Source organism: Protopterus annectens, chromosome 14.part0, assembly GCF_019279795.1.
Source record: "Protopterus annectens isolate FY-2018-M chromosome 14.part0, PAN1.0, whole genome shotgun sequence".
NCBI lineage: Eukaryota > Metazoa > Chordata > Ceratodontiformes > Protopteridae > Protopterus > Protopterus annectens.
Window position 1 is genome coordinate 504,602,373 of NC_056748.1, and position 13,484 is coordinate 504,615,856.

The following is a 13,484-nucleotide window of genomic DNA, read 5'->3' on the forward strand; positions in this document are numbered from 1 at the left end:
GAAAAGTTCCATTTTTGAAGTAAACCATGAATGTCATGCATGTATAATAAAAGCAAACTGTACATATTAGTATGTTCGTATGCCCTAGGGAAAACAGAGTGACACACGACAATGCTTAGTACAAACTATTATGAGCAGGATGTCTACTTGAAAACCTTAAAATATAATGTGGCAAATCATACTTTGATCACTTTTAGTTACTAATATATTTCAGTTTAGCTGCACTGTAAGCAATGCACTGACAAGTAGCATCCATAAGGGATGAAACTTACCACATGTATTCGTTTTCTTATTTTGTGTCGCTATGATTGTGTAACTACAAGCACATATCTATCTAGCTACATAAGAATTTGTATATTATGTTATAGTCAATATTTTGTTTACTCATCTGGTTAACAGTGTACTTAGAAGTTACTTTTAAAAACATGAAAATGATATGTATTATTAGTGAAATACCTTCTTCCTAATGTGAGCCCATTCAATCACAATTTATCCCCTGAGAAAAGAGCCTTAACTGAATGTCCTTACCTTATTCTAAGCAGAGAGTTAAAAAGACACTGAGAAGCTAACATGTCACTGGAAATATGCAGATTCTAAAAACTGAAATTTAATTTACTTTTACTTTTCATGGTGTTATGCAGAAATATTTTCAAGGCAGCATGATTTCTAGTCATTCTGATATAACTGAGTGAGGGGAAAAGTGAAACAGACTTACAGTTTCCTGATTTCTTAGAGTTGCGTGGCAGAAGGATCCTCATGGTTTTCAGAAGGACCCCAGCAGTTTGTGGGATGAATGCCATCCTCAACACTCGTAGGCTAAAGTATGTGCAATTTTTTAGTTGCTTCTTGTTCTGGATCATCTAATGCACAATATGGTTTGTTTCTCAGTTTCAGTCTGTCTTCTTCTTTTTTCAGATTCCCATTTACTGAGTGCCACCATCACCTCATGCACTGGATGCATTCAGACGTGACCCCAATTCATCGGAGAGATGGCACTGTACTCTCAGAAGGTTCTACACATCACAAAGGCATGGTCGATTTGATTCTACAGCTTTGCACTGATGCCATGAAACCCACAGCAATGCAGCTACTATGATTTAAAAGCCAGATCTGATCTGGCACTGGGGAAGGAGACTTAATGGAGTGCTTAAAAATCAAGCGGGAGTATTGAACATTGCAAGGCTGTCAAAAGCATCAGTCAAAGAAGCACGTCTTGTAATGAAAGATGTCAGACTGTTGCACAAAGAATTTGTCACATCCCCTTTATCCCAACACCCGCTCTACAATGTTTTATTTGAAGGAAGCTAACCTTGTTCTGGTGTCAGGAAAGTCAGTACTGCAACTTGTAACTGAAATGATTAAAGCTGCAGCATTTAGGAATGGGCAAAATTCTGATCACTCATTTATGCCATTTGTTTTTGGTTTAGGTTATGTATTAATATAGGTTTATTTGTCTATAGTAAATGGCTTAGTATAGTCATTCACAAATAAATTTCTGTTGCTTGACTGATACGTTTCCAGAACGAAAAGAGCTAAAGTAAGCATTCTGGGCTCTGCGGTAAAGAAAGCAGAACAGACAGAGTGCTGATGGACTGGGTGAACTTTGGTCAAAGAGACCTCTAAAGCTTTGATAACAGACAGAGACAGAAGCTTAGAAAATAAATGAAAGACAAAAGTCTAAAAAAAATATTGAGAAAACTGATTTCTCAGAGGAGGCAGGCAAGGACAGAATACTTTGCCACTGATGGTGACCAAAAGATAGTAATATGTGACATTCTTATCAGAAAGGAAGCTTACCTTACTGCCTGCAGACTGAATTGAATGCTGTAAACTGTCCTTTGTTTTATGAGACCTGACCACACTAACTTCAGCTGCTGTCTCTCTTCTACCGGTAAACAAATTCTCATCAGTTAAGGGCTATGCAATTGTCATGTCTCACCAACAGAGGGGGCAGTTCACAGATTGTAGTTTGTAATTTTTATACATCTGTAATAATATAGTCTTTTACCATCAGGTAGCTACCTCACTGCAAAATGTTTATACTTATAACTATTTTACAAATATTAGGGGATGTATTGCTACCACGAAAAAGACCCCCAAGTGAGAGCTTTTTTTTTTAGATATACGTGTATCTTTGATAAAGAAGTCTAAGTGCAGTAATACAATTAAAACACACAGTTAAATAGGCCACTTTAGTTGTAAAAGTTGCGTAAACAGTAAAAAACAATGAGTGCTCATAATGTGTCTTGTTATGCATTCTACATTAGGCAATGTCTTCTAACCTGTACTTTTGTAACTATATCTTCTGTATACCAAGAGCTCTATTGTCTTCTCATGGCAGCTCTCCTCAGTGTATGCAGTGCTGCTTTGTTACCAAATGTGTCAACAGTTTTGCTTTATATGAGGAACACAGTGTTTGAAAATGGAGTGGCAGTAAACAAAATAATGGAGAGATACACGGTCTCCAGATCATCCACATCTTTAAGATCATTTTCTCTCTCTGACAGTTCTTTATTTCTGAAGCATGAAGTAGCAAAGCAGTTATTGCTAGTTCATTAGTTCTAAAAGTGTCACAAATCAATTTGTTATAGTAACATCAGAGATTATTTTCAATGACTATGGTTTTTATACTGTTTTGTTTGAATTATCTCAGTTTAACTGACAGGTTATTTCTTGGTGATACTCTATGGCTGTAAGTGCACATTCGTGGTGTTCTTCCTATATCTGTACCTATTACACTGTAGACAATTCAGCCTAGGCTAACACTTTAAGGGTTTCTGCATTTGTTTGTCAATTCCAGTCTTGAGAAGTATGCAATAATACATGGTTTAACTTGGTCAGTTTAAATACTTCATTCAATAACAAAAGCAGCATTCAGAAATTATAATCCAGATTAATAGGACAAATATCAGTTTGTCAGTTATAAGCATAAATATATAGCATCTTCTAGAGGTACAAGTTGTCATGGCCTAGATATATTACATACGACTGAGCTGGAAAGAGAGGGATGTAATACATGTCCATGGTAGAGATGGTCATTTAAAAGAATCCTATTTTCTAGATGCAACAAGTGGCCTATTTTATTAAGAATTCTACTTCTATCACATGGCTTGTAATACAGCATGACAACTAGAGTTATACAAACATACATAAGCAAAGCAAAACAAAGCACTGAAATTCACTGTTTTCCTGCTAACAGGATGTTTTAGGACTAAGTGTGTGAGTTTATAATTTACAAAAAGCACAATTTATTTATCAAATGGGTGGTGGATAGGTAGGACACTATATCAGCTGATATAACAGAAATTTACATAATCACAGGATTTAAGATTACACAGCAAATGGCAGTTGGCACAGAGGGATAAGGCTGTGAGATACAGTTCCTGTGGCATAGGGTTTGATTCTTGCAACCCTCATTTGCCTACTGTATGACCTTGAGCAAGTCACTTAACCAGACAGTGTATGGGGGCAACTAGGAAGTTGGGCTAGGCTCCTCAACGGTCCCCTGGATGCAAATGTAGTAACTACCTGTGAACCTATATACCTTGAGCTATAGATGCTGGGGTGGTAAGAGGAAATGAGCTACTAGGAAAGCGAATGAAGCTTAAATGCTGATCAAACAGCTAAGGCAGGCTACAGGTCCTGACCTGTTGTAATTGTGTTTCTATGTAATCACAGGAAGGCAGGTTACAGGTCCTGACCTGTTGTACCTGTGTTTCTATGTAATCACAGGAACTTCAAGAATAATGCATTAAGATAATATTGAGTCTGTGCAGACTTAGACAGAAATTAATCATTCAAGAAAGAAGCATGGTCATTGCATAATACATTGTAAAACCTTTCCACTCAAGTGGATATTTTTGCTTTGTTATCCATCAGTAAACATCCTAATTTATTGCTAACCCATACTGAGGATTGACTGGTGACCTGGGAAGCTGTAAGATCAGACAGGGGTAGGTTTGAAGAGCTGACTGCTAGCTTGCCTACCTTGTGGGGAGGGCATGGATTATTGCATTACAATGTTGCTCTCCAGCTGAAGCTGCAAAGTAGCATTAGTATCACACAGATGTATGGGTACTGGAGAATGGATGTCAATACATCATGCATTAGTATCACACAGATGTGTGGGTACTGGAGAATGGATGTCAATACATCATGCATTAGTATCACACAGATGTGTGGGTACTGGAGAATGGATGTCAATACATCATGCATTAGTATCACACAGATGTGTGGGTACTGGAGAATGCATGTCAATACATCATGCATTAGTATCACACAGATGTGTGGGTACTGGAGAATGCATGTCAATACATCATGCAATAGTATCACACAGATGTGTGGGTACTGGAGAATGCATGTCAATACATCATGGGTGGGCGCCCATGGGTATATGCTTATGTCACCACATTCCTTGTCCCTGGATAAGTATAAGGCATGTCAAAAGTTCCTCTGGTAAGGAATGAATGATACCAGGTTGGGATGCCTGGATCTCTTCCATCTGCCAAAGAAGGCTGAATGCTTCACCAGTTACTCCCCCAGGATAATAGCCCTGATTCTGGTGGATTAGCTGGTCAGTATATAGTAGATTTGGTGGTCAATGGTCATACCAACTAAGGGAGTCAAAACATTTATTAAAAAAAACTTAATTTGTGTAGTAGAATGCAAAATCTCCAGTTAGTACTGCCTAACATTATTTACATTTTTCATACCTAGTAGGTATACTTTTTATTAACTGTCATTCTTTGGTAAAGGACCAAACTCACTGAGAATGCATATGATGATTAAATGAAGTAGTGTGAGATGGAAACATATTGATGGTAGAATGCACAGACAATAAGAAAAAGGGCAAGATTCAGAGACAAGGTCCGTCCTGTGTAGAGCCAAAGCATGGAAAACAGAGTGAAAAAGACAAGTTCTCATTCGGAGATAATGACAGAGTGCAGCATGATCACAAAAGCATCAGTATATTACTGTGCACCAAGCAAGGTGCTGGTGCATAATACACATGCATAACACATGTGCACATGACCCCCACACCATGAATAACAGTGCCGACTCATTACGGACATAGCTGTGTTATGTATAAAACTGTTTGATTAAACTAATGTATCACAGATACAAAGGTGTGCTTTTAGGAGTGAGGCCACTGGGCTCCTCAAAAGCATAACTAGTGATTCCATCAGTAGTACACGGGTAGCATTCCAACAATAAACTCAGACAAATCATTAGCTTTCAGGTAATTGTTTACAATCCACAGATTCTAATGAAAATACGCTGCTGCCATCTGTAGTCACCACTGTAACAACTTGTAGTGCACTGAATAATTAGAACAGTTTCTGGAACCAGCTTTCGGTTTTCAAATGGAGGTTTATTTACAAGGAATATACAAAATGGGGAATAACCTAACAGAAATGCACTGTTAGGTTGTTTTAAAAGTTCAGTTCATCAGACACACTCATTCATGCACTTTTAGTTTGTTTCCATAAGTCCAGTTCAATAATTTCTGTTTTCCAGAATAAAGTGTTTTTTTGTCAAAGTTGACCAAGAAATAAATAAATAACTAAACAAGCAGTACTTGACATATATCACTGGTCAGTTTTTTCCCTTCAAGACGTTTTTACATTACAAGCATGAGTTATTGCATGATTGTCTCCTGATATGAGATCAGCTCCTGTTCATTTCCCTGTTTTCTGATATACCTTTCAGTTTGCCTTTGTCCTTTGCCTTTACATGAAGATTCCCTTTCAAATCCCTCTCTCACTCAACCCAGATGTCAGGAAATGTAACTTACAGAAGATGTAGGGGCCTGATACACTGTTGGCGGAATCTGTTCTCTATTATTTCTCATGGACAATTTCCCTATGGTTTACTTGCCTACTCTACATTTCTTTCCCATGACACACCCACTGCTAAAGGCAACCACAGCAGACAAAACCCCACAATTAGTTCTGCATTTACCAGGTTCAGTAATCACTGCTTGGCCTCTGACTGACCTGACCAAGAGAAAGTCTCCAATGCAGGTTAAGGGACAACTGAAGCAGAACAAGCGTTTAGTCATCTAAAAAAGCATACTGTCTTCTGAAGCAACATTTGTAGCTCCATACTTTCCCAAGCATTTCTAGGTGTACAACATATGCCTCTGAGGTAGGCACAGGTGCAGCCTTGCCTCATACTATATATGGGGATAAGCATCCACCTGTTATCAAGTAAACAAACTCTGCAATGCTGAGAAATATTATTCCGCTATAACATGAGAATATCTTGTTATAAAAATGGACTCTGATCACCATAAAGTACTAGAATTTGTGTTGATCACTAACTATGCCAACTACATTGGCTTTACCATCAACAAGATTACCACCCAGAACTATCCAAAAGGACATAAACCCTCCAGCCTTTTAATTTTAAGACTTAGTGTTGTCCAGACCACAGTCATTTGAATGTGAATGAGCTGTTAGAGGTTTACATCCCATGTGATTATGCTAGAACAGGTGGTCTACCTTTTGGGGGGTCATATGATATAGTGAGTGCTGAGCCTTTACAGTCTACTGTTTATTGTGGGGCTGTATCTGCTAAGGTAGGCTTTAGTAGGGAGTGCATCAATAGATGGAAACAAAGAGCAGGCAAGTAAACCAGAAGGATGCTGTCCATGATAACTATTAGGGAGCAGGCCCCTTGGAAAATACTAGGGCCACTACCTTTTGATGAAATTATTTTCTGTGACTTCTGCAGAGGTTATCTGTGTGTGCAAACCAGGACTGTGTGCCCTATTTTACGATAGTACAGAAGGCAACCATGGTACCCCGAGAACTGAAAAAGGAGCTGGAGCTGTTATTATATTAAGATAATCTAATGGAATTACCTCTCCCCTTGCTTGTAGAGTAAGAGTTTTGGAGGGAAAAGACTGATAAGTGATATTTGTAAACAATGTTACTTTTTTGTCAGCTTTGTCTTTAACAAAGTCGTAGCCTAATAACTTCACAATGCTTTCACAACCCAATCCAACCCATCCACATTTCCACTTAGTCACCTTTCCAAAAATCAAAGGATAACACAAGTAAGAATGCAAATACTGCATACATTGTATATACCACATTAATGTTACAATGTAACTTAAACATTGCTTTGTTTAGTTGTATATCTTACCACTTCTTTTCTTCTTCATTTGCATTACCCTAAGGACCATTATAATTCCATTTTTAACATTTGTTTATTTTCCTAGGCAGAGCCTGAAAATAATCTATAGGGATTAGTGTTCTACCCTGGTTATCAAAGATTAAATAAATACAGCATTCTGAGGAAAACACTGTGTATTCTGGAGTACTGAAACTGTTTGACTGAATTTGATAAAAAAGCTGGCAAGGGATGAACGAGGGCGTTTTTATGCTTTCCTTTTGAACAAACCTCCATTAAAAACTGAATGCTGGTTTCAGAGACTGTTATTATTATGTAATGCACAGCAATTTGATACAGTATGTATAACTTTTTCATAACAACAATATGCAGATAAAATGTGCATCACAAACTGATCTATGTTATACTGCAGAGATCTTTTTTATTTATCTGCACTAATATTGCTAAAAAATATTTCCAGCTTTGGCACATCATCAGTAGTTTATCTACTACACACTTAGTGCTTCATCAAAGCAGGTAAAATTCTCCTAAATCTGCCATATCAAACTATCACTAAAAATTAAAATAATAAAAAAAAAAAATAGTCTGCATACGAAATACGTAGACACTGGTAATTAATTTAACAAAAATTAAATAAAACAACAAACAAACTGAAACATGGACCAACATTTCCATTTACAAGAGGAAGAAAACTATCCCTAGCCACACTCCCAGCTGCTGTGCATCCCTGGTGGTAGCGTTGACACTTATAACCCTCATGCCAGGGTAAACCTCCCCAGATACTTTGCCCCTCGGGCTGGTCAAGACCTACAGAAATAACAGACTTCATAATCAAACTCTGCTACCTCATCCCAGCTCAGAAAAAGGACCACTGTCATCCCTGTGCTGTACTGGCCTAGGAAGCAGGAACTGTAGTTAAAAACTTGTAACCCTCCTGCCAGGGTAAACCTCCCCAGATACTGTGCCCCTCGGGCTGGTCAAGACCTACAGAAATAGCAGACTTCATAATCAAACTCTGCTACCTCATCCCAGCTCAGAAAAAGGACCACTCTCGCCCCTGTGCTGTACTGGCCTAGGAAGCAGGAACTGTAGTTAAAAACTTGTAACCTTCCTGCAGGGTAAACCTCCCCAGATACTGTGCCCCTCAGGCTGGTCAGGACCTACAGAAATAACAGACTTCATAATCAAACTCTGCTACATCATCCCAGCTCAGAAAAATGACCACTGTCGTCCCTGTGCTGAAAATGACCACTGTCGTCCCTGTGCTGTACAGGCCTAGGAAGCAGGAACTGTAGTTAAAAAGTATGTGTAACCTGCTTCTTATCTCCTACAACTACAAGTAATTCCTGTTTTTATTAGTTTAAGGGAGCGGTCCCTATCAGGAACACCAGCAGCCATAGTATCCTACTCACTATCCTCTATATCATCCATTAATCTAACCTCTAACTCTCCCCCTGGCTTTCTATTGTTTCCTCTCCTTTCCCTACAACTCTCAATCTTCCCCTGTGATATCACTATTGATGTTACAAGGAATAAGCACTAGAGGGCAGTATAACATCACGACCTACCAGTTACTTTGTTCTTACAAAACAAGTCCTCAAACCTAAGTTGTTTTATTCCTGCCTCTGGTACCACCTTTACTCAACTTTGTCTCTCTGAATTTATTCTTATCTTTCTTCCCTTTTCACCACTTGTAAGCCCCTGACCTCCTCGTATACCTTACTTTGAACTTACCTTCCAAATCTCTGATTGTTTTCCTTACTACCTGTCTTCTTAGTTCACTAATTGGCTCTTCCCCCCTACCCCCTGACTTCACACTGTGCTATAGTTATACACTATTCAGTATTCTGTTTTACTTTCCCTCTCCATCTAATCTCCATTCAGTATTCTGTTTTACCTTCCCTCTCCATCTAATCTCCCTTACTTACTTCTCCCCCCTCCCTACGCATCTCACTCACCACCCCATTACACTATCTGCTTCTATCTTACTTCTTCCCCATGTCTTCCTTTCCTCCCAGCTCCTACACTCATACGCATATACCTTACTCCTCCCCATTTTCCTCTCTGTACCTACACGCACACACCTACCTAACCCCTCCGCCCCTCTCTTTCAACATCCGCTTGTGTTCCCAAACCTATTTATCCACCCTCTCCCTCAGGGCGCCATTTTGAAATCCCTAGCCCCACTCCCGGCCGCTGTGCATCCCTGGTGGTAGCATTTGCAGTAAGTTTCTTTTTGATTAACTACTTTTTACACTGGTGCAAAGGAACAGTCACCTTTTATTTAATTATGTTTCTGAAATCAAACTGTTGTTAATTACCTATGCTTCTGTGAACATATACTGTTGTTGGCACATTGTACTGTAGTCGCTCTTCTGTTTATTGCATAATTGTGTCAAGGGTTATCTTTTGTAAAGTGCTACGTGAACATATATTATTTATTGTACTGTGTTCTCTGAGGGTTGCCCACGGTTTCTAACCTTTTTAGCACCTCAACCTGTATTTTGGTTACCAGCCACTTTTTATGACTCTGGCTAGTGCTAGTTCAGTTGTTTGTGTCTTTTTTGTATAGCAGAAGCGCTGAACAAGTAATGAACTTAAAACCTGTATTTTGGTCACCAGCTACCTATCTAAGTCTCTCGCTAGCATCAGACTAGTTAGTTGTTTGTGCACTTTTAGTATAACAGGAGCACTGAACGGGTTATGATATTGCTGCTAGCTCACTTTGAATCTAGTACCTAGCTTCCAGGCTATTAGTAAGTTGACTGTATCTACATCAGCATTCCAATAGTCTCGCTATGTTTTTCTCCATATGCTACTGGTCTCTTCCCTTTTACTAGATACGGACGCCAGTGCATGTAAAGGTTTTTTGTTCTTTTTTATTAAGCAACCGAACGCATAATTTGTTTCCTTTGTGCCCATTAATTTAAATTGAGCTAACGCTCGGCAGGCACCTCAAAGGCAAATAGTCACCCCGCCTTTTGCTCATTTCTTAACTGGTGAAACAATTATCTCGAGAACCCTCAGGATACGTTGTAGTTTTGTTACCGCTACTGAATGGTCTGTGCAACTGGTATGCTTCATAGCATTATTGCTTATTTTCCAGCCTGAGCATTGCTCAACGGTCCCTGGTTCACATTCTATATTTTTGGTACTTTATTATCAGCAAACTGTTTAAACTGAGTGTTACTTTTAACTGTAAAGACCAGCATCTATACCTAGTCCACTAACTGGCTCTTTTAAACAGAAAAATAGAATGATTAGATATTCCAATGTTATGTTAGCTATTTTGTCATTGTTTCTAATTCTCATAGCTTGTTTGTCTACATTTTGCCCAACAGATTATTACAAAACAGTTGGAAGTCTTTGCTTGACTTAGTATTGTGCTGCATTTAACAGCATAGTAGATTCTTGTAAGACTAAACGAAGTATTGCCTGTCTCTGCATTGTGTATCTTTTTAACACTTTGTTCCCTTTCTTCATTTCTTCTTAAAGCTTGTAACCCTCCTGCCAGGGTAAACCTCCCCAGATACTGTGCCCCTTGGGCTGGTCAAGACCTACAGAAATAACAGACTTCATAATCAAACTCTGCTACCTCATCCCAGCTCAGAAAAAGGACCACTGTTGTCCCTGTGCTGTACTGGCCCAGGAAGCAGGAACTGTAGTTAAAAAGTATGTGTAACATGCACCTTATCTCCTACAACTGCAACTAATTCCTGCTTTTATTAGTTTAAGGGAGCGGTCCCTATCGGGAATACCAGCAGCCATAGTCTCCCACTCACTATCCTCTATACCATCCATTAATCTAACCTCTAACTCTCCCCCTGGCTTTCTGTTGTTTCCTCTCCTTTCCCTACAACTCTCTCAATCTCCCCCTGTGATATCACTATTGATGTTACAAGGAATAACCACTAGAGGGCAGTATAACATCACGACCTACCAGTTACTTTGTTCTTACAAAACAAGTCCTCAAACCTAAGTTGTTTTATTCCTGCCTCTGGTACCACCTTTACTCACCCTTGTCTCTCTGAATTTATTCTTATCTTTCTTCCCTTCTCACCACTTGTAAGCCCCTGACCTCCTCGTATACCTTACTTTGAACTTACCTTCCAAATCTCTGATTGTTTTCCTCACTACCTGCCTTCTTACTTCATTACTTGGCTCTACCTGCTCCGTTCGCCCTGCGGGCTCACTCCACTCCCCTACCCTACCCCCAAATATCACCCCCACATCAACTACACTTATACCTGTCCAGTCCCTCCCACAATTAACTTACATCCAATCAACATCCTTCCCACCCTCTGCATTTCCTGTTACCAATCACACCCTTACTACCCTCATATATTTAATTACATCACTCCAATTCATTCCTGTCAATTAACCAAGGCCAATTACTATGAATATCTTCCTCCAGCAAATGACCCTACTACTCCTCCTAGCATTTACCTACCACATCACTTGTTACAACTACTCAATACAAAACAACTCTTCCTTCACCCATAAATCCACATCCATTATCTCTCTCCAATCCCTTCTACATACTCCCTAATGATAAGCCCCACTCTATTCAATGCCACTGCCACTACTTATACCCTTCTTAAACCCATCAACACTACCCCAAATCTGTTATTATCCACAAATACATAATAATACTGCAAAAGATAGTGGAAATATTACAAATAAACGTGAGCTATTAAATGATGGAGATATCCATCCTAACCCAGGTCCTTATGATACAAATCCTCCTACTAATACACAACCTCCCAAACTAACCCACATCAATACCAGACCAGCAAATAGTCTACTCTGTCTAAATCTAAATATCAGGAGCATCAATAAAAAGATACATGAGCTTCATACTCTAATCTCACAATATCTCCCAGATATAATCAGCTTAACAGAAACATGGCTAAAACCAATTACCAAGGATACAGAGATCCTACCACCTGGATACAGTATCCTTCGGCAAGACAGACTAAAGAAGAAAGGTGGAGGCATTGCTCTACTTTATAAAAATACACTATCCATAGCTAAAACTGAGTTGACTTTACCCCCCTTGGACAAGGCAGAAATACTCTTAACTAAGCTCAAAATACATAACAACAAAACTATCAACTTAGTAACAGGTTATATCCCCCCAGGCAATAATATTCCCATCATGGAAAATTTACTACAATGGTTATCACAAACCTTGCCACAAGAAACTATTATATTAGGGGATTTTAATATTGACTGGCTCACATGCTCTTCCAAGGCTCCCACTAATCATATCAACCTACTTACCTTCTCTCAACTAATCAAAGAACCCACTAGAGTCAACAAAAATAGTAAAAGAGAAACACTTTCAGACTAGATTTTACTAAACAAAATACCTTGCTCATATTTAGCAGGTACTCTTCCTGACTCACTAAGCGACCATCAAACTACCTTCCTACTTAAATATAACTCCCACCACCCCCAAACCCCCATACTCCAAACAATAAGAAACAAAAAACACTTCAACTTACCAAACTTCTTACAAGATCTAAAGCTCTGCAACTGGTTGCAACTGTATTATCTACCCCTAGACGAAGCTATCAAACACTTTAACTCTACCTTCCTAGAGATACTAAATAGGCATGCCCCTTCAAGAACTACCAGAGTTAAATCCAAAAGAGTTTCATGGTTAACAAGGGAAACAAGGCAAAAAATAAAAGAAAGGAATAGAGCCTGGACAGCCTGGAGGTCCAACAAAAACCCAGAAACACAGCTAGCATACCAATAGATAAGAAATCTAACTAAAAAACTAGTAATGCAAAATAAAAGAAATTACTTTATAACCCATCAAACCCAACACTCGAACAATCCAAAACAATTATGGGCAGGCTTAAACAGGTTACTACACCCTGGAAAAAGCACTATCCCACCCCCAACAACAGGCTTAACAAAAGAAAACATAGCTGAATCATTTAACTCATTCTTTACTGAGACTGTACTTGCCCTTGCCCAAAACCAAACCTTTACAAATACTACATGTGCCCCCCCAAACCTAACAACAGCCCCACATTTAAGCTACAACCCACCTCAACCTCCTATATAAGAAAACTACTATCCCAACTAAAACCAACAACACTAGGAGCAGATTCCCTCCCCAATGAATTCTTAAAACTAGCAGCAAATGAAATAGCTAAACCAGTCTCAATTCTAGTAAACCGATCCATCTCAGAAGGTTTAGTACCCTTGATCTTGAAAACTACCTATATCATACCCCTACACAAAGGGGAAAATTCTTATGACATATCTAACTACAGACCAATAGCAATATTATCCCCACTTTCTAAAATATTAGAAAAATGTATTCACCATCA

At 38.9% G+C, this 13,484-nt stretch overlaps 1 protein-coding gene across 2 annotated transcripts in view; it reads right to left on the reverse strand.

Moving 5' to 3' along the window:
* The window catches only part of KCNIP2 (potassium voltage-gated channel interacting protein 2), a 664,190-nt gene that overhangs the window by 510,531 nt on the left and 140,175 nt on the right, over window positions 1–13,484 (reverse strand). The window contains exon 1 of one of the 2 annotated variants that reach the window (XM_044056264.1): window positions 716–967. The exons of the other annotated variant lie outside the window; for it this stretch is intronic. Coding sequence (XP_043912199.1) covers window positions 716–860 — 145 coding nt within the window. The 5' untranslated portion in view covers window positions 861–967. Of the gene's footprint in view, window positions 1–715; window positions 968–13,484 lie in introns of those variants that run through there. 2 annotated transcript variants of the gene reach the window in all.